This window comes from Lepisma saccharinum, chromosome 8 (assembly GCF_977018435.1).
Source record: "Lepisma saccharinum chromosome 8, izLepSacc3.1, whole genome shotgun sequence".
Classification (NCBI taxonomy): Eukaryota; Metazoa; Arthropoda; class Insecta; order Zygentoma; family Lepismatidae; genus Lepisma; species Lepisma saccharinum.
In genome coordinates this window covers 59,988,081-60,010,080 of record NC_139236.1, presented here as the reverse complement: position 1 = coordinate 60,010,080, position 22,000 = coordinate 59,988,081, and the positions used below count along the sequence as shown (strand labels likewise).

Below are 22,000 nucleotides of genomic sequence, written 5' to 3'. Positions count from 1 at the left end.
CATGGGATATGAGCTATACCATATTGTATGCTATCAATATTTGAACTATAAAATTAAAGGAGAGAGTGGGAACATTTGCCTATATTTATTATATGCTTTGTTAACATATTTAGTGCATTGCAGCTTTCAAAGAAGCAGTTCGCGTTACACCTGAGCGTAAATAGAAATTGCTATGGCCAGAAAGCCAATGGTTCAGCAACTTCTACGCAGTTCATTTGTTCCTTAAATCGTTGATCTTGTTCTATCTTAGTTCTTTCTTTCTTCATTTCTTGGTACTTTTTTTTCATTTGAGCGTATATGTACCAGCAAATGGGAAAAAAATGTTTGCTAGTGAGAATCATAAACGCGCTAAGTACTTATGAGTGAAATCAGCTAAGTGATATGTTCTGACTATTACTATGCGTATAATCGCAAATTATAAAATAACATTAAAATATCAGTAGAAATTAATTATTAGGCAAGGGATTTATTATAAATGTTCCGACGATTGAGATAGCATTCTGTAATCCTGGGTTTGTTAAAAATAAAAATGAGTTCGTTCTAACGCAGAAGTGCAGTGCGAGCACGGGAAGTGAAGAAAAGGGGGGGGCGGTGGATGAGGGTGGGAAAATGCTGGATCATGGGATGTTAGCATGTGCAATGTACGTAGCGAGGAGGCTAAAGAGAGTGATAACGGAGTGGAGTGTTAATGAATGTTAGTGTGGTTTTTCATGGCACTAGTCGTAGCGGGCTTTGAGCCTAGAAACAGTAATAGTATCGGTCTTTGCTTTGCTCCTCCCGTCGATGAAAGTGACTTCATAGGATTCTCGTTAACTTTGCGAAGAATAGTTCCTTTGTACTTATAAGAGGACGCAAAAACTTTTGACACGCCGGGAATCGGAGTGGCATCTAGAATCCATACATGTTGGCCTGGTGAGTACTGTATTTGCCTAGAAGTGCTGTCTGTGTACTGTTTCTGCTGTTCGTAACGTTTGTGTAAATTGTCGTGAGCGGTCTTACGTATGGATGTCAGGAGTTGAAATCTCTGTGCGTTCGTCTGGGAGATATTGTCAGGGTTCGAAGGAAGGACTGCGTCTGCTAGGATCCTTGGGTTGTAGCCAAACAAAGTAAAATACGGGCTCTGGAGTGATCCAGAATGGATTGTAATGTTGTGGCTGAACGTCGCACTAGCTAAATAGTCACACCACGAAACCTTCTTCTCCAACACAAAAACTCTCATGACTTACTTTAAGTAACTAAATGAACTCTCAACTAGCCCATTCGTGAAATGTGCACAAGTATCTACATATTTTAGTTGTACGCCTGTAATATTAGCTAACTCCCGTAAAAGTAAACTTGAATTGGGTGTTGAGCGATCTAAATAGATCGTTTCCGGGAGGCCATGGACTAGAAAGACTTTCTCAACTAGGGCTGTTGCTATGTTTTGTGCATCATGATTAGCAAAAGGAGCTGTAAAGACGTATCTAGTACAACTATCAACTACTGATAGAAAATATTTGTATTTGTGCGTTTTAGAAGAGACTAGTGGTCCACAAACGTAAATATGAATTCGTTGGAAAGGAATTTGGGCAGGTTGAAATGTTTGTAGGGTATGTGGTTTAGAACCTTTTGATTTCTTTGAGATCTGGCAAGGGATGCAATGTCGAACCTTGTCGTACACAAATTTCTTCATATTAGGGAAAAAGTAGCGCCTAAGCATTAAATTATATGACTTTTGTGCGCCTTGGTGACTTCCATTCATTTTGTGTGCATGAATAAGATCGAAAACTTGATTTCTTAATGCATGGGGAATACAAAGTCTATCCCGATAACCAGTTTTGATTTTATTAGTCCTGTATAAGGCGCCATTTTTGAATACATAAGAATACGAAAGTTTATCTAGTTTGGGATTACTAGCTTTATCTTAGTTTTCTAAAACGTCAATAATGTCTCTTAAATAGGGGTCTTTACGTTGTTCTGAACTAATATCAAAATCTGCTGCTTGTGCATGAAATACTTGATGAAAGAACAAGGCATCATCATCATCATCATTTTTCTTGTCAGGATTAGTCTTTTCAAGCGGTAAGCTTCCACGGGAAAGTGCATCCGCAAGTTCATTTTTACTGGCGCTGACATGCCTTATTTCGAAATCAAAATTCTGAAAATAAAGAGCTCTTCTTCCCAAAATAGAACTATGGTGTTTAGTTGAACGAAGATAGGATAATCCTTTGTTGTCTGTGAGAACCACAAAATGTTGATTCATAAGGAAAAATTTGAAAGTTTTCAAAACATAATATGCACCTGCAATTTCGAGGGAAAATGTGTCAGCTTTTTTCTCTGTTTCTGTTAAGGCTCGTGAACAATAAGCACATGGATGTAAATTTCCTTCTTCGTCGGGCTGTAACAACGCACCGCCAACTCCTTCTCCGCTTGCATCAATGAATACATATGAAGGGCGCTTAGGGTCATAAGGGCGGAGGATAGGGGCAGAAGTGATCATTTGTTTCAGTGTTTCGAAACTTTTCTGGTGTTCATCAGTCCATTCAAACTTGACATTCTTTTTGAGAAGCTTGAATAAACATTCTGTTGGTCCTGCAAATCCTTGCACAAATCGTCGAATGAAATTTACAAGTCCTAGAAAACTACGAAGCTTGCGTTTGGTGGTAGGGGTGGGATATTCCAAAATAGCTTTAAGAATATGTTCTGAAATCTTAATTCCCTTTTGAGATACCAAGTTACCGAGAACTTTTACTTCAGTAAAGGCTAGCCTACACTTAGAGGGTGACAATTTAAGGGATGCTTTTCGTAACCTTTGAAACACTCTGTCCAGAATGTTAATTATGTGAGGGAGATTTGAGCTGTAAATAATGATGTCATCAGTATAAACAGAAAGTTCTGAACTGTCTATTCCACTAAGGGCCAGTTCGCTTACGCGGTTCATTACACCGGGGGATGTTTTCAATCCCTGGCATAACCGAGCATATCTAAAACTGCCAAGATTGTTAATGGAAAAGGCGGTAATGTCCTTAGATCGCTCTGTTAATGGAACTTGAAAGAATGCACTAGACATGTCCAAAATTGAGTAGTATTTATTACCAGCCATCTCTGCCATGATGGTTTTTATGTCTGGGGCCTGCAATGAAATCGGAGCTATTACGTCGTTTAAGGCGCGAAGGTCAGAAATAAAACGATAAGTCCCATTGGGTTTCTTGATTAATAGGACTGGGTGTCGATAGGGACTCCCTTCACAGCGCTCTATAACACCTTGGTCTAATAATTTCTGAATTTCCTGTTTCATGGGCTCTCTGTAATGAAAGGGTATAGGGTGTAACGAGTGCACTCACGGTCCCCGAAATGACGTGTCAATCATACCCCGGCACGGGGCCAAACGTCGTTATGTGTACGGAAGACCGGTCGTGACTCTCGGTCCAGGTTTTCAAGTTCGGTACTGAGACGGTCATTTATTGTCATACTATTGCGAGGCGGAGATTAATACCTTGAAATGTTACACTGTTTTGTTTACCTTTCATATGTAGATTCGAACAATCATAAAACACTAATAGCATAATATCTGGTACCTGAAAAACGTCAAATAACAACACTGACGAACGGTAAAAAAGTGAATATATATTGTAACAACAAAAAAATATTGCAATCAACAACTGTTTACAAAGCCTCCTCACTCTCACAACATTCACTCTATCTCTCTTTCACACACCTGAGGTATTTTTACATGTGAAGTATGGATACAAATCATGGATCTCATTAACATATCATTCCTTTTAATTTTTAAACCTTTATGTGAATTTAGGGCATTTGTCTGCCAGCTCCTGTGCTCTTTTAAATTAACTTAAGTGCCAGCCCTCGGAAAGCGGTTAACTAAGACAATTGGGTCGGCGTGGTTAAATCTTTCGTTCGAACGAACGTATGCATCGAGTCGTAAGCACGACATATACAAGTTTCTCGGACGGGGGTATTACACACAAGCCTCTCTCGTCCAATGAGAACAACTACACAATTACATAGGGATGCAAAAACTTAATTGGCTCCAGCTGCCGGAATACACTAATCAATCGTCGGCGCGAGCAAAAATTGCCTTAAAAACCACTATGCAACAAATAATACTACTTCATGCGCACGACCTTGCAATAAAAGAAACTACGCTTTCCACAATTAAAAAGGACTCATCAGTCAACTATTGACAAATTAAATGGCGCGACGGGGCGGTCGGTTACACAAGAAATGGAGCACACTTTGACAATTTATACTAAATACTAAAGAAATGAAATGGAGCTTCTAACGCTGAATGCAGACAATTAAATTAGAACATCTGAACATAAAATTACCCTTTTTATGACAATACCAAAAATTATCAGACGCGGGGATTAGGTTCGGGGTTTCCTGAGTAACTTTGCGAATAAGTGAGACTTCGGCGTTAACTGTACGGTGTTGATACTAACGACGCACGTTTACATGTACATGAGACCCTCTGAAGTATACTGTACCAGACTCTGCTACATGGCGTGGTCATTCATCTCTCCTGGACGCGGGACTTGCACACGGTTCCTTTGTGGCGAAATTGTCCTCCAAGGTCGATCGCGACGAAGAATAATTGCGACGATCTGTTGTACTTGCACCTCCTTAGTACTTCGGGCTTTCCTCTTGTCACTAGCGTCGGGTGTACGTGGTCACGCGCCGGTCGGGATATCTCTAGTGTCGGCCATCCATTGGACGTCGTTCTGGCAGCGTCGTTCTGGAGTCGTCCTTCAATCTCTCCCTCTGGCTTCGATCGGCGTCGTTCTGGAGTCGTCCTTCAATCTCTCTCTATGGTGACGGGCTTCGATCGGCGTCGTTCTGAAGACGTCCTTCGGGCTTTGGTTGGGACGTCGATCTAAAAGCGTCCTTCGGGCTTTGGGCAGTGGTTGGTTTTGGCGTCGTCTGGCTGGCTTCTGCATCGTTGCGGGTGTCAGGGAAGCGACGGCCTCCCTTCTCTATCTTCTTTAGCCCTCCATCCTTATGTAGTCCACGCTTGGCAAAAACAAATCACCGCGCAATCTTCACCAAAATAAGGCGCACACTGGTAACTCTCTATCTGCAAGTTGCTCACAGTACGTAAGGAAACAAAGTTCACGGACACAAAGCAATGATCACGCGAAAGTGTAGCGCGGAGATGCTCTCTCTGTGAAATCCGGGTCAAAACTGTTTCTGGGATGGTAGCACCGCATATATATAAGAGATTCAAATTCGTCCGTTGAAACCCACGCTAAGGTGGCTTCGCTTCGCTTTCTCAGGGGATGGAAATGACCTCTGTCCATTGTCTTGAAAGGCGCGGTCGGCGACGCGTCCTGGATCCTTGCAGAGTTGTGCTCCAGCTGGTTTTCCTGGTCATCCGTGAACATGGGTTCGAACGCCTGCTGCGACTCAAGCCCGGTAGCGGCGAAAATAATCTTTCCTTATCTCCGCGTTGGTGCAAATATGTCATGTTCTAGGCGGCGGCTGTCACTCAAGAAAAACTCGTCCCCAACTCCCGACGTCTGGCTCGGATACAAGTTTATTCACAAAATAAATCAAACCTCACACTTTCATGTTTGTGCATAAAATGAATCAATAAACAAAAAATAATTTATATCGAACTGCGTTTCACATGTCACTAGATACCGTGACAAGGGTAGGTCTTGGCATATTCTGGGGTGTCATCTATCAGCTTGATATCATATTCCAAAACATTAGTTTTAGTTAATTTATCCCCTGGCCAGAGAAAAATTTCTGCAAACGTGTATGCGAGCTTTAGGATTTTTTCTCTTTCTTCTCGGGGAATATCAGGGTTAACTGTGAGGAGGGAGGGGTCAAATTTCTGTTGACTTTTACTGATTTGTTGTTTTACTGTGCTATTTTCATTACAAGAGTATGAAAATGCGACATCTTCGCTTTTATTTTCCCAAACGGAAGTAACGTCACTTAAAATTTCACATGTCGATATTTCACCTAATATCGTGTCACTTTCCAAAGTGATTGTGGTTTCCGTAGGGTTGTGTATGTGAATGACAGGTGATTGAGGGTTTACTGTAGCATTGGGAAGGACTACTGCATTCTGGGCCATAAGGGAAGCAGATGGGGTAAAAAGTACAGGCTTAGGGGTGTTAGGTGTGGTAGTGTTAATTTTCAAATTGATATAAGTTTTTGATCGTGGACTTCACTGAATTGTGTTTGAAAGGGTAGCTTTTCCCTCATACACATTTTCAATTTGGTTGAATATGTCATGCGACACCTGGTGAGTCTTGTACTTTGACCTCAAACTAGTATAATTTGGAGTACGTCCTAAATGATGAAGAGTTATTGTGTTGTCTTTTAACGATATTTCGCACCTCTGCGTTCGCAAAGTCATTTCCTAAAAGGGGAGGGACATTTGTTGAATCTACAATTCTAAACGGGTGCGAATATTTATGCTTTCCAATTATGATAGGAAGAACTACAATTTCAGACACACTCAGTTTTGATCCGGACACACCTTGGATTGTGGACTTGACCTTGTAGGTTTTTCTTTCAGAAGGAAGGAGGTGGGAAGGGTAAATTGATATTTGGGAACCCACGTCAATAAGTAAATCTACTTCTTTCCCTTGTATGCTACAATTGATATAATATAAGCCATTTCTCTCAATGATAGGAACTTTGTCTAGTCTACTATTATCTTCGATTTCGTTCCTGCAAGTCGAAGATGATTTTAGTTTAAACTATTATCGCTTTGTGGTTTGTAAAAGCAGTTGTCGCTCATGTGATTATAGCGACCACAAAACGTACAGGCCGATGTATTTGCATCGTCGCGATTACCCATATTTCGAGTCTGATCTCGACGTTGAAACCTATTATTATTATTACCCCTGAATTGGCCTCGAGAGTTCGATCTAAAGTTTCCTCTATGATTAGCTCTATAATTACCCCTGTAGGAAGGGGAGTTATTATTCCCCTTGTTGTGAACTCTATTACCTCTGTCATGTGCGTTCTGATTAGCCTTTTTCGCAAATTCCAGAACATTTGAGCAGAAACTAAAAAGAGAGGCTGTGTTCATTTGTTCCTGTGAATGTAGGGTTATGTTCGCCATCTGTGACGAAAGCTTATTTACCTCGTCACTAGAGGCAGCACTTTGAGCGTGTTCCACATTGGCTACAGCTGGTGGCGCCCTGCAGGGAGCAATGTCAGAACTTGGTACATGATACATTCCTTGATACATTGCGTGGGAGGTATTGACGGGAGCGGGATTTGATTGCAGACTTTGGACTTGATGAGCCGGTGGTGGGGGGAAAAAGGATGGACTCTGGTTATATGCTACAAACTGCTGATTCGGGTTCTGCGGATTACTTGGGAGGGGGGAGTAAACCTGTGCATGAGAACAGCTGTGAAGTGGCGTCTGGGTCAATGGCTGTTGCTGCAAGCTTGATTGTGCTATTGCCTGGTCAATTTCAAACTTCTCCTCCATCATACGTGAATTAAACAATAATTGTTGGTGTTCGAAATTTTGTAGGTGGGCTATTAATTCCTCTGCTTTGGCAAAGTGATTATTAGTTAAACAACCAATGTACTTGGCTCGCAGTCCCGTGATTATATAAGATAGAGTTTGTTCTTCAGTGGCGTTCGGGAAGTATTGCTGGACTAATGCCTTCTTAGCAATAACATAGGTGTGAATTGGTTCTGTAATTGATTGTCTTCTCGCTAAAATGATCTGAACGGGATCCGCTGATAGGTACGAGCCTCTAAACAACATACTTAGTTCATTTTTGATGTGTGTGTATGTCAGGTCTGCAAAGTTAGGTCGTTTCTGTATGTCATGAAAATAAGTCAAAGCAGCGTCAGTCAAAAATAAAGGCAACATCTCTTTACGCTTAGCTTCCGACCATCCCGCGGCGTGTGCTACATTTTGAAACTTGAGGAAAAAGGGGTCAACGTCCTTGGGGTCATTTCCGCTAAATGGCGCCGGGTATAACGCAGTTGGGATTGGGGTCGCCATGTTAGTGGTGGGAATTTCTACAGTAACGTTATCAGGGCTATTAGTATTGTTAGAGGTAGTAGGAACGTGAGCTGGAGTGCTTGCTAAGGGTTGGTGTCGAGTTTTGGTGGGTGTTTCTAGTCCCAGTACAAATTGAGGGTAGTTTCTGTTAGCAGATCTTAACCGTGTTTGTGGAAGGGAGGGGACTGGGGATAAAGGTCGTGAATTTATTGGGTTCGCCGTAATTGCAGTAGCTAACTCTATGATTTGGTCGAGGGAGGAATCTAGGTGTTCGTGCAATGCTATCTGTGACGTATTCATATACTAAAGTTCGTCGTGCTGACCAAAGAACAAATGAAAGTATGGGTATGCAGTTATTTATGTCATTAGTATATCGTCTGTAAAATAAATATAAGCAATTGTTCTCATTCCTGTGTGAATGATGCTCAAATACGTCCAGAGTGAATGTTATGCAGAAGAACTAGATTTTGTTGGGGGGGGGGGGACTCGGCACAAAAAGAAAAAGAGAGGTTGTATTCCATAGGGTAATATACAAAATTGTCACTGGGTCTGACGCATCTTAAGCGTACTGTGGGAGTATGAATTGGAATTACTAAAAATTTACTTTCAAAAATGCTCCCAAAGTGGGAGGGGGTAAAGACTAATTTAATTTAAAGCAATTCGTACAGAAGGGTACTCAATTGCAAAAAGGGCCTGAAGCACCTCCACCATGTTGTAATCCCGTCTTACCTGGGATCTGAGGTCACGGGGAAGTTTCAATAATACATTTAGGTAGAGCTTAATTGTACCTGTTTGCTGAACCTGCTCCGATTAAGAGGGAAGAGATATGGAAAGTTGAATGTAAAGGTTATTTACGCTTGTTCATATCTGGTAGGTGTGTGATGTTCTTGTCCAGATGCTTCTTGCAGACCGAATTGTGACTGGTGTCAAGGTTCTATCCTGCGACCCTTGGCTCACCAAACCGAGCGATCCCTCGCGACTCGTAGCATGCTAGGCAGCCGTAACTTCGTGTTCCGTAGTCGTAGTCTGTAGGTTGTAATGTGTTGTAGAGTAAAGTGTAATCAGAGACTAATTATCCATATGAGCGTCGATGATAAAAGTAATTCAAATGAGCGTTCGATGATAAGTGTAGTTCAAATTAGAGCGAGCTCCGGGAGTGAGCTCCCTTTTATAATCTTAGGCTTCGAAAGGTTGTTAAACCTTTCGAACACGCTAGATCTTGTTTAGATCCACGCGTTTGCCTTTCAGTCATTGTTTTCACGGAAGTTACAAAGTTAGCGCATTCTTGGGATCGCCCGCTGGTCGGACAATTCCAGGAAATAAACAAGCGTGAATATTACCATGACGAGGTTTTCTCGGTTTAATAATCTCCATATCTCTACAAAATATTAAAATTACATTCATGGTTTTAGTGATATAATCGTCGGTAAAATGAAATATCTTATGTGTAAGATTTTGTCTTGATCTGAACTCAGCCAAAAGGCATTTCGCACCGATCTAATATACATTCTCCAATACATTTCAAAATGTTATTGAATGTTTCATGTCGATAATTTGATCAATGCATCAATTTTGACGCCGGGATGATATTTTCTGCAACTACGTATCTCTTCTTTCCTCTCGTCTCCAGTCCCTTCTGTTCTAATATTCTCGTTCTCCTTCTTCTTTCCTCTCCTTCTCATCTGCTTTTATCTCATATCGCCTTGTCTACTTTTCTCGCATCTTGTCTCCATTCCACTCTTCTCCACTCCCGTCTTCGATTTCCGACTACACTGCTCTCTTCTTCATTTCGTTCTTCTCACTTTCTCTCTTTTACTCTACACTCCACTTCCCTCTTCTCGTCTCCTCCTTTCCTCTCCTCTCCAAACTCCTCTTCTCTCATCTCGTTTTCCTCCTCGTATCTCCTCTTGCTCCATTTTCCTCATCTCTCCACAAATCTTTTTCCTATCTCCTCATTACTTCTCCTATCCACTTTAACTCTCTATTTTCTTCCCTCCTTTACTTTTCCTCTTGCATTTTCTCTGTTCTCCTCTCTTTTATCCCTTTCCGTTTCCGATCTCCTCTTTCCTTTGTGTAGACTCATCAGCAATGAAGTACTAGAAAATCCATTTTCTATCTTTCAGAAAGTATTTCTCATTTGCAACAAATGTAATACTGATTTTTTCCCCTAGTTTTATGCAATAATACTTAGGTTTATTTCTTTCGCATATTTCATAAATATCTATTGTGCATGTGGCAACCCTGAAACTGAGCCTAACTCTACACGCAACCCACCAGAGCCTTATGTAATTTGGGTTGCCTAGTTTAAAATGTCGTTGTCCTAAAACTTTTGAGAGACACCGTACCATTTCAGGCTTTTTCAGGAACTGTTAGGAAGAGGTCCAATGTTCACGAAAAATTTTTAGAGTACGTTATTGGGGATAGTGCGGCAAAAGGGATTTTATAGAAGACGAATTAAATTGCTGCGCACTTCGCGTTCTGTCCTAAAGTGACAGACGGAAGATACTGCAATGTACTATATATTTTGTAGCTCCATTGGTTACATTGAAAAGGTTCATAAATTGTGTTTTTAAAAGCAAGGATAATTTCATTTGGTATTTCACTACATAGGTCAATGAGACTGCAGCGTGTATCTGAATGTTTACACTGTGTCCAGAGGGGGTGCAGGCCGAAGGGGAAGGGGACACAGCATGTCTTGAAAATTGATATCAATCTAAAGTTTTATAATTTCATTTCAGTCAGTAATTTACGTTAATCAGCAGAGGCGATTAGGTGTGTAGTTGCCCCCCCCCACTTTTTGCTATTTATGCTACGCACTATGCTAAACTTTCTCTACAAAGAAAAAGTAAACTGTCCTTGCCACCCCATGCATGTTTCTTTTTTCCCCTTATTTTCAGCATTGCACCCCTAAATTTCTTTCCGCACCCCCTCAGCATCCCTAGATGGTTCATTCTGGCGCCGCTGTCACTAACCAAACACATGTACTTTCACTTACCCACACGCAATACACACACATATACTTAAAATAAAAATATGGTGCTTACAATTTAACAAAACTCACCGTCATTTTGGCTTTCTCCTTCCGTAGCAGAAATAGTGCTTCATATTTACATTTGGCAACACTAGTCACTAGCTAGCCAATGAACATGCACTGCATAAAAGAAGCAACCACTACGCCATGTTATATTGCCACATTACCGTCCCTGCCGAACGGTGTGAACCGCGAGCTGAAGCGCTATTCAATTGTTTCAACGATGTTTTCGCGAGTGTGCAGGAATGGAATGACAATATGGCAACAATGGCGAAGGTTGGCGAGCAGGGTAGAACACGTGATGCTAAGAGAGGAGACGAAACGAAAATTGGTATCTCCGCAACGGCAGAGAAAGCTGCGTCGGGCTCTAGCAGGAAATTTACTAATCCCTTAGTAAAGATTACTTAAGAAGAAAATGCTGCATAAAATTCTGTTCATGTGTTAAAAATATTTCAATTATTTGACACTGGCAAAGCAATAGTTTTGTTCCTCCCACATATTTATGAGAAGGGATAAAGTTATCAAATCATTACAAGGAAACAGTACAACAACAGAAAAATGTAACAGTACAGTTTTGTACGTACTTCATTAAACTTACTGCAATGTCTCAATATCAATGGACACTGTTGGTATAATTAATAAACATTAAAGATGATTATTTTTTCCTATCACTGGACATTTCTTTTTCTTCTGTAATACTTAAGAGACCATACACTTTTGCATAAACAATAATAGTAAACATGTTGATTGTTGCCAAAGACTGCTTTATAGTAACTAACTAACTCTCTAGCCTTCTTGAACCCGAAGGTTCATGGCTGCAGCAATACAGCCCTTCCATCTGTCCCTATCCTGAACAAGATCTATATACTCTTTTCCATCCCTACCAATTTCCTTTAGGTTCATCTCAACATTATCCCTCCATCATCTTCTTGGTCTTCCTACTGGTCTCTTACCATCAGGTTTCCCAACAAGAATCCTGTAAACTCCTCTTTCCTCTCCCATTCGTGCCACATGGCCTGTCCACCTCAGTCTTCTTGATTTAATTATTCTAATAAATATCTGGACATGAATACAAATTATGTACTTCTAAATTATGTAACCTTCTCCACTCACCTGTCTCCTCACCTATTTTAGGCTCAAATATTTTCCTCAAGATCTTATTTTCAAATACTATACGTTTATGTTCCTCTTTCAATGTAAGGGACCAAGTTTCGCATCCATATAATATTACAGGCAAAATTACTGTTTTGTATATTTTAACTTTTAGTTTCTTAGATATTAAACGAGAAGACAAATGTTTATGAAGAGAAAAGTAACATGCATTTCCTGAATTAAGCCTGCTTTTTATTTCCTCTTTAATATAATTTTCATTTGTTAGCATTACTCCTAAGTACTTGAATTTGGAAACTGGTTCAAACGAGTTAAGTAGATAAATTTATATACATATATTTTTATGCATAGTAAGTTCCAAAATAAAGTGACATTTTGTCTTTACATGCTCTTGACTGCTTTTCATCAATTCTTTTTATGCATATGTTTAGAAAAATTCTACAAAAAATTGGAAATTTGCAGCTGTGCATTCTTGAAGTTTTGTCTTATTTGTGAAATTTATGTTTTCAGTCAGTTGACTCTTCCTATATTACGAGTATATTATGCCAATAATTTTATAGATTTATTCTAAATGTACATGTACAATGTGACAATTCCAAACTTTTGTAAAGTTGTATGGATGCTAATAAATAAATAAATCAATCAATCAAAGGAACAAAATGTACATTAACTGCTGAAAGTTACATGTTTTCAGTTAAAGGAAAGCTCTATTCGCATATTCTGTAGTAAGTACAAAGAAACTATATTAAAACGTTCCACATTTTAATACTGAGTACAGCGTGTTTTTTATAAATTAGAATTTTAAGAAAATCTCACCAAGGTGTGATAAAAATAACACCAAAAAATTCAAGCCTCTAATAATATAGCTGTTCATAAGTCGCCATTTTGAGTGCTGATTGTGAGTATGCATTTTGTGCATGTGGTTCTGTGCATTCAGACAAATAAGCTAGTATGAAGTTAGTCTTAAGTCGCTTGCTTTCATGTATATTACAGTGATAAAAAGGTTATGGAAATTTTTGACGACAGTAAGTTATTTTATTTTCCTGAACACTTCGCAGAAGTATCATCCCACACAATAAACATATGCACGGGCCTGAAAACGTCTCACATAATGAACCCAGTCCATTATAAACCACAAACGGCAACCTGGCTACAATTAATGTAATAAACGATTGTTATAAATGCACTAAAAGCAAGATCAGCTGAATCGTCAAACCAAAATAACAATGAACGAGAGATTCTGTACGTGCAGTGAATGTATTTTTTTATAACTGTATTGTACGTACTGTATTTTCTATAACTTATAAATTAGTAAATTCCTAGCATTTCTAACATTGGTGGTGTTCTTGAAATTTTCTGCAATTCTTTTTACGGTGTTTCACAATTTTGGACCGGGTTGGAAACAGATTAAAATTATTCATATATTGTAACCAATGGGAAACAGCATTCTGCATTAGAAATTTCATCCTGGAATGGATTGTGTTTGTTATGCAAGGCACCATTGCAATACCAAAAATAATTTTATATACTGAATATGAACTTGAAGTGCATTCAAGTTTATAAAGCAGCACCTGCACAGCCAAATAAAATCACATAATATTTGTTACTTTTAAACAGTTCACAGGATTGGACGTACTGGAAGATCTGAGCGCACTGGACTGGCAACAACTTTCATCAACAAATCGAATGATGAATCGGTGTTGTTGGACCTGAAGCATTTGCAGATTGAAGCCAAGCAAAAGGTGCCCCCCTTTCTGGCAGCTCTACAGTCTGAAAACGAGAAGTATCTTGATCTTGGAGGTAATTATAATTTTTTACTGATTTGAATATAGTTATCCGCTAAATCCACACTTCCATGATTGCAGACACTTGCATGTTGAGCTTTCTATCTTGCAAATTCTGCAATTGCATATGGGCATTTATGTGTGTGTTGTGTATCAGATGCACACAACCGTTTTTAAATTTCTGTTCACATGATTTGGGGAAGATGTATGTCAGTGTATGCCTATTATAACATTGGTTCATGTTGATGCATTGAAATAAAATTTCCCAGCTGCTAGTTAGCGACTTTGATTTTTTTCAAATACCATCACACAGATAACTTTATGTTAATACAGGGTGTAGATGATGCTTCCTAATCAGACTTTTATGCACATGAAATCATGCAATAACTCATATTGTGCATTATATACGATTTCTACTGATTTTCGTGAATTTTAGCAAACTATTATATCTGTAACTGTTGTTATTGATCATTTTGCAGCTATTATTGCTAAAAAGAATGATCAACATTCTTTCATCAAGTGAACTTCATCTCATGATATTAGATTTTAACAGGAAAAAGACCTGGTACTTCATTGAGCATCAAGTAAGATAAATTGCAAAATGGCATATTTGTGTAACTTCTGCAGGTATGGGAACTACAGGATGCTAAACAAACACACCAGTATTTTATGTATACACTAAATAGACCAATAATCACAACATTGATCAGCACAGTGGTGTGTCTTGTTATTTATCGTTGATTTGACTCCTTTATAAAAGAAGGTGATAGTATTACTTGTTCAAACTGAGGAAGATCATTTTTACATTTTTCCAGACGAACGTGGTTGCAGTTATTGCGGTGGTCTCGGCCATAGAATCACAGACTGTCCAAAACTAGAAGCAATCCAGAACAAGCAAGCATCGAACATTGGCAGAAGAGATTATTTGGCGAATAATGCTGCAGATTATTAGACGAAGCATGGTGAATATAATTATTTTATGTATATCACATGTATGTATCATTGTGCAAAGATATATATTTTATACATAAATCGTGTGTATATAGAATAAAAGAATGTGAATATTTGTATGTATATACTTTTTACTTAAAAATAATACTGTATTATCATGGCAGTAGATGAACTGCTTACAGTTTGAATTTGAGAGACCACTCTTCTCTCATCTAACTAACTCGCTAGCCTTTTTAAACACGAAGGTTTCTGTCTGCAGCAACACAAGCCTTCTATTTGGCCCTATTCTGGGCAAGAGTAATCCAATCTTTTCCATCCTTACCAATTTCCTTTAGGTCCATCTCAACATTATCCCTACTATCCCTCATCTTCGTCTTGGCCTTCCTACTGGTCTCTTACCATCAGGTTTCCCAACAAGAATCTTGTAAATTCTTCTTTTCCCTCCCATTTGTGCCACATGACCTGCCCATCTAAGACTTCTTGATTTAATCATTCTAATAATATCTGGGCATGAATACAAATTATGCAGTTCTAAATTATGTAACCTTCTCCACTCACACTCCATCTCTTTTAGGTCCAAATATTTTTCTAAGGATTTTATTTTAAAATACTCTTAATATATGCTCCTCTTTTAATGTAAGGGACCAAGTTTCACATCCATATAATACTACAGGCTAAATTATTGTTTTGTATTTTTAACTTTTAATTTCTTAGTTATTATACGAGAAAATAGTTTATGGAGAGAAAAGTAACACTCATGTCCTGAATTAAGTGTGCTTTTCATTTCCTCTTTAGTATCGTACCCTTGTTTACGTTAGCCTAAAACCAAGAGATCTTTCTAATGTTTTACAATCTAATTGTCCAAAAACACATCAGTTAGAAAGGGTTCAAGTTTTGAAACTCATATTCAGTACATGTTTGCAGCAAGCTTCATCTGATAATTTTTACCACTGACAAGGGCGAATAACATGAAGTTGAATCTTGATGTATTCGATTTGCAAACAGAAAAGCACAAAGTAAATATTTAGATACAAAACGTGAACAATTACTTATTGTCAATTCCACACAAATTATTTCTGTTGATGATTTATCATTGGCTAAAATGAACTGACTTAAACCACATTCTCACATGTTTGGAACATTGTTTAGCAATGATTTGCTTCTGGGTGTTGTAAATAACATTTTGACTTGTACAATGAAAACAACATAGTTCTTGTGTGCAATCAGTGGCAGCAATTGGGGGGGGGGGGAGTTGCCCCCTCACTATGCTAAACCTTATGTACCAAGGAAAAGTAACTGGTCTTTGCCCCCCTAGTTTTGGAACCCAATCGCCACCACTGTATGCAATCAATGCAATAGTGTACGTATCTACCCTGTAAGTGAAATTATACAGTATGTGGATTAGAGAAAAGTAGAATAAAAGTAGTAGTTCTCATAAAGACAATATCAGTCCATTTATTTATTACATAATTTATTTACTTATTTTGAATTTAAAGCAAAACATATTTAGCTACTTCTTCTTCTCCTTGTTATTGCAATCTGATGGCCATAAGGTTCTTGCAAGTATGAGCTGAGGAACAACAGCAACTAGAAGATTGGCCACCCAGAAGAAAAAGCGGTTGGTTTCATCAGTAGGCACTTGATGGGCAGGCTCCGTCATCCAGTACAGAGAGATTCCTATTTGGCATATTTCAGCCTAGAAATGGATTATGAATAGTGATCATATTTCGTTTTTGATTAAAACACGAAATGTGAAATAATACATTGTAGTGTTAATTTTTCATGATTTTGAAAGGTGTGAGGTGCATTTCACTATCATGTTTTGTTCCAAAATGATGCGAAGTGAACTGCAAAATGCGAAATAAACTCTTAAACACAAAATGTAGGGTTTATTTACAGATGCGACACCTTCTGAGGTCTGAATTGTCATGTGAGTTATGGAAATCAAGGAAAACTAATTAATTCTGCAGTAAATATTTGAGAAGCAAAATTGGACTCCTTTACACAGAAATAAACTTAATATTCTCATAACTATATAAACGTGCTATTAGAAGTGAAACGTTAATTTTGTGTAATAAATATAGTTTTTAAATCAAATTTAGGTTTTTATTATTCATTTCAACACTTAAATGTCATTTTATATACCAGTTTTGATCCCGTAATATGCCAAGTTTTTGTACCGAAATGTCGATCTTTCATTAACTTAAATATATGACTCTGGTGATTAGGAATAGTGCTCTACCATTTGTAACATAATTTGAATACTAGTTTGTAATATAAGAACTTTGTTTATTCACCATTTTTTGTTCCATCTGAATGAATTTTTATCATCATTGTCTTCATCAATATTGACTGTATGACTATAAATTAGAGAGAAGAATCTTACATGGGCTACAGTTACAGCAGAAAAGCCAATGGAATTATAAGAGGTGCTGAATAGTCAAACAGTTAGCATTCTCTCTTTTGGTGAGCTTTGATACCTATGGGGTTCCAAAATTTGTTGCTGGTACAACATCATGAGAACAATTGGTGGCATATTTTTAAACAACAAGTTGTGGACTCCAGTCTACAGTGTCGATGTGACTCGGTATGCTGACCACGTGCCATCTAATGAAAATCTACTAGCAGATTTTTGCCCTCAAAGTGTAGTTGTGCCATGAAGTCTATTTTTATGTAATGGATATGTAAATATTAATTTACTAAAGTAACTTTGTGTGTGTGTGAAAGAGAGAGTAAGAAGATAAACAGATGCATAATGAATGGTTGGAGATGTTCATGGAATCAGAAGAAATGTAAACAATGAGGTAATTTTCCAAAATAAAGGAAATTTGATCTGAGAATCAATATTCGGTGCTCTGCAAGAAAATGACATTGGGAGTCATGTAACTGAATGTTTCATACTATTGATCCTAACAAACTAATTAAGCAGAGTTTATTCCATCTCCTCAGTGTGTGAACATCTGAATAAACATGGTTTGAATTTCTATTTCATGCATTTCCTTGAATTTGGTGTCAACGAGTGTGTGGGTGGTGTGCTTGACTTGTATGTTTTGGATTTTATGGCTATTGTATTTGATGTGTTTAGCAAGACTAGTAGTGAGTTGGGCTTTTTTTTTTTTGCATCTGTTAGGTGTTGTTGGATTCTTTCATTGACATCTGAGGGACCTGCCAAAAAAGGCCCAACCCACTACTGGTCTTGCTAAACACACATTAATAGAACTAATAAAAAGACAATTTCGTGGAAAAAATGAGTACTGCATTATCTGCAATTATCTACTGCTACGTGTCTCATTTCCCAATTATGAATTACCAGAGTTTGCTTTAAAATATTCAAAGAATTATACTGAAACATAAAATAGCTGTCATTCAATTACAAAATTCATTTTTCATACAGATGCCAGTGTAATCAGCTCATAAAGATACATCAGCGTCAATATTGGCTCAGTTAGTGAAAATTGTTACTTAATTACAGATTGAACTTCGGTCTTTGACTGTGCTCTACCACTGAGCTACCAAGCTAACCTGGTAGCAAACATCCAGATACGTTTCAAGATTGAGCCAGTATTTTCACATAATTCTTCAGTAAGTTATAACATGCCGTCTGTGGGCGCATAAGCTACTAGTTCAGTTACATATTTTTTTTAAGGACGTGTGTAAGGGAAATTAGCAGTACTCACGTGCAGAGATGCCCCAGCTGTTAGAGCAGCCAGATCTTTCACCCACTCTCTGTGGGGGTTGAACAGACCCAACATGAGGAGAAAGTATGCTGGCAGGAAATAATAAAGACACACATGACCCTGCACAAGAGCAAATGGTGCTGGGTCGACCTGCAGAAGAACTCTCTCCACTTCCGTCATGTACCATAGTGGGAAGGATTGCTGGCTACCAATTGATGCCTGTCACAAGAGAAATTGTAGCAATTTTATGACACTTCATATTGCACTTACACTTCTGGTGTTGTTTGACAAGAGAGTTTCTATTAGGAACACATGTTCACTCACAATATTTTAAATGCAGGGAGTCAACGATTGAAAAAAAATACATTTTTATGCAAAAAATGAATAGGATAAGGGGAAAAAATTATGAGAGACGTGAGTGGGTATCCCCCAGCTAGCAATATTTTGCAATGCATCCCTCCCCCAGCTGTCAAGTGCCACAATGTTAAACCATAGGAGAATCCCCCCAGCTAACATTTTTCTCTTCAGGCTGTGATTAATTTTTGTTATCTAGCATCGCTTTTTTGCCACTTTTGGCTAATCGCGATGATTAGGATGAGTGATGATATGATGAAATTGATGAAGAGACACTCACAAAGAACTCCCGTGCTCAGACTGAGATCAAACCCTTGACCCCTGGCTGTGCTAACCGCTGTCATGGAGGTCAGCTGATGAAGGGTGAAGTAAATGACGGAGTATACACAATTATACATCTACGTAACTGCCTCATTTGTTAAGGGCATTGGGTGTGATTGCAATGCAATTGTTGCAATTCTACTATCAGATCAAGATACTCCCACCTCGTTTGCAAATGATTTTTCTACTATTGATGAGAGAAGAACAATGTTCAGTGAACAAAGTATATGTCCACAATCTTACAATGACTGTTATTTCTCTAGCCTCTATGGATTTTCTTTCAAACTTACCAAGCCTCTTAATACCAGTACAAGCGAGGAGAGAAGCAGAAGCAGATTCAACAGGATGTCAATAATGAAGGAAAGACCGCTCCTGCGGTGTCCTCCTCCACCTTGACCCCCAGACTCCACCGTTCTAGTTTGTGTAAGGCAGTTCACTGCCACAATAACTGGAAATACGACATAAGGGATGTTGAAGAAACTGCACCACTGGAGGCCAGATTTGCTCAAACATCCACCAGGGAGGAGAATGACCATGCTGTTAAGTATGGCTGCACTCCAGTATAGTCCCAAGAGACGGTAGTTCCACCTGAAATACAGCAATAAAATTATTAGAAGGTATTTTTACATGAGTAAGAATACAATTGTATGTTTGAACCAGATATGATAATTTGCCATTCCTAAATTCCTCTCTCAGTGAATTTAATTTGATGTTGCAAAAAGTTGCCTCCGGTTAATTCGTTTTTTAATGTTTTTTATTATGTGAAACTTGTGAATTGGGAAGGAAGTTCATTCCAAGATAACTCTCTTTACAGTTGAAAGATCTGCGTGAGGCATTGAACCTTCAAACTGTACTGTGATTTTTATGGATTGAATAATAATGTTTGCGGAAGCAAAACAGAAGCAGAAATGTGTGGATATCATGCAAACACTTTCAGCATCTTTCAGTAAACACTTTCAGTAGTCGCCATAACCAGCCTGGCAACTAGTCTGACACCCATGATTTCTAGGATGGTAACTAGTCCAGCTCCAATAACAGTATTCCAGTAGAAATCGTGTGATTCAGCATTTACTAGCGCCACCACACTGATGGTATGAATACGGTAAATCAATTGTGGATGATCAATGGTACACATTAGCGCCAAAAGTGAGTACACAAATGTTTTTAATGCTATTTAGCTTACATTACACCACAAGTGATCAGACATTACACTTCCGTTTGTTGTATTTTCCCCACGTTCCTCCAAAACAGGTCATTTCGTCAACTAATGATCGTTCACTGACTTTCAAAGTTAAAGTTTGTTTTAAGTTCAATTTATGCACAGATAGGCTAATCGTAACTAGACATACAGTTTATAGTGGGAGCCGAACACTATGTGCCTCCACCGCGTATCGAAGACGAAACCCCTTGATTACAAGGCGGCAGCGTTAACACAACGCCACCGGGAATCCATCAGAGCCCTGCACATCGGCCAATCTTCGCTACTGTGCCGCCTGGCCACCGAGTGAAGTGTCTCTTTCTCTCGCCTAACAAGCCAGCGAGTAAGAACTGTGTGCCTACGTTTTGAAGGCCTTGCAAGTTCCCAAAGAGCCAGATAGCTAACCGACAGCAAACTCTCTTTCCGATCATAAACAGTCTGAGCATGAGTCATGCAGTCACTGTTACCAACGTTTTGATTCGAAACTGTTCAAGGAACATTTGAGCCAAGAAATCATTTATTCTAACGGGTGTCCCACGAACGGCGCAACTGGGAATTAAGAGTGGCGTTACTTTGTAACCGAAACCTGTACATACATAAGTCATACACCAAATGTTAGCCCTGTCCAAGTAGATATTTTTAAACATAGAAACAACAAAAGGGGTGCAGTGTTGTTCATGCAGTGTTGCCAAATGTAAGTGAAACTGTAAATTTATTTTTCCACAAAGCATGGAAAATTGCATGTCAAACATTCGTACGGAAATTTGGACGTCAATTTCCACCTTGGGTAGGTGGACTATTTCGCCATCTATAGTTCAGAGAAGAAAACCGATCGTTTTCGCGTATAGCCAATCCTGAAATGCCTCGTAAAGGGGTACCGGTCCAAATGGGTGTTTTAAAAAAAAAATGAGGTACAGTGGCAACACTGTTGATGTTTGAAGGCAACAAAAGGTGTGTTTAGTGATGGTCTATGACATGGAAATACTGGAAACAGGAAAAAAATAAAATGAAAATTATGGTGAAAAAGTTGCCAGGAGTAGGTAAGTAACACTTTTTTCACCATAATTTTCATTTTATTTTTTTCCTGTTTCCAGTATTTCCATGTCATAGACCATCACTAAACACACCTTTTGTTGCCTTCAAACATCAACAGTGTTGCCACTGTACCTCATTTTTTTTTTAAAACACCCATTTGGACCGGTACCCCTTTACGAGGCATTTCAGGATTGGCTATACGCGAAAACGATCGGTTTTCTTCTCTGAACTATAGATGGCGAAATAGTCCACCTACCCAAGGTGGAAATTGACGTCCAAATTTCCGTACGAATGTTTGACATGCAATTTTCCATGCTTTGTGGAAAAATAAATTTACAGTTTCACTTACATTTGGCAACACTGCATGAACAACACTGCATCCCGTTTGTTGTTTCTATGTTTAAAAATATCTACTTGGACAGGGCTAACATTTGGTGTATGATTTATGTATGTACAGGTTTCGGTTACAAAGTAACGCCACTCTTCATTCCCAGTTGCGCCGTTCGTGGGACACCCTGTACTATTAAGAAATGTTCACCACCATCACGTTTAATCAAT

At 38.7% G+C, this 22,000-nt stretch overlaps 2 protein-coding genes across 4 annotated transcripts in view; one reads left to right on the top strand and one right to left on the bottom strand.

Annotated features, from left to right (window-relative positions):
- abs (ATP-dependent RNA helicase abstrakt) overlaps window positions 1–14,869 on the top strand; it is a 79,491-nt gene extending 64,622 nt beyond the window's left edge. The window contains exons 13-14 of the mRNA XM_083126715.1: window positions 13,740–13,922; window positions 14,722–14,869. Of these exons, the coding sequence (XP_082982841.1) occupies window positions 13,740–13,922; window positions 14,722–14,858 (320 nt within the window). The 3' untranslated portion in view covers window positions 14,859–14,869. The remainder of the gene's footprint in view (window positions 1–13,739; window positions 13,923–14,721) is intronic.
- LOC145991033 (transmembrane 6 superfamily member 1-like) overlaps window positions 1–22,000 on the bottom strand; it is a 115,555-nt gene that overhangs the window by 25,056 nt on the left and 68,499 nt on the right. For 2 of the 3 annotated variants that reach the window (XM_083126716.1, XM_083126718.1), the window contains exon 4: window positions 19,500–19,797. In XM_083126716.1, the coding sequence (XP_082982842.1) occupies window positions 19,500–19,797 (298 nt within the window). Of the gene's footprint in view, window positions 1–16,327; window positions 16,554–18,534; window positions 18,754–19,499; window positions 19,798–22,000 lie in introns of those variants that run through there. The other variant, XM_083126717.1, reaches the window with a different exon arrangement.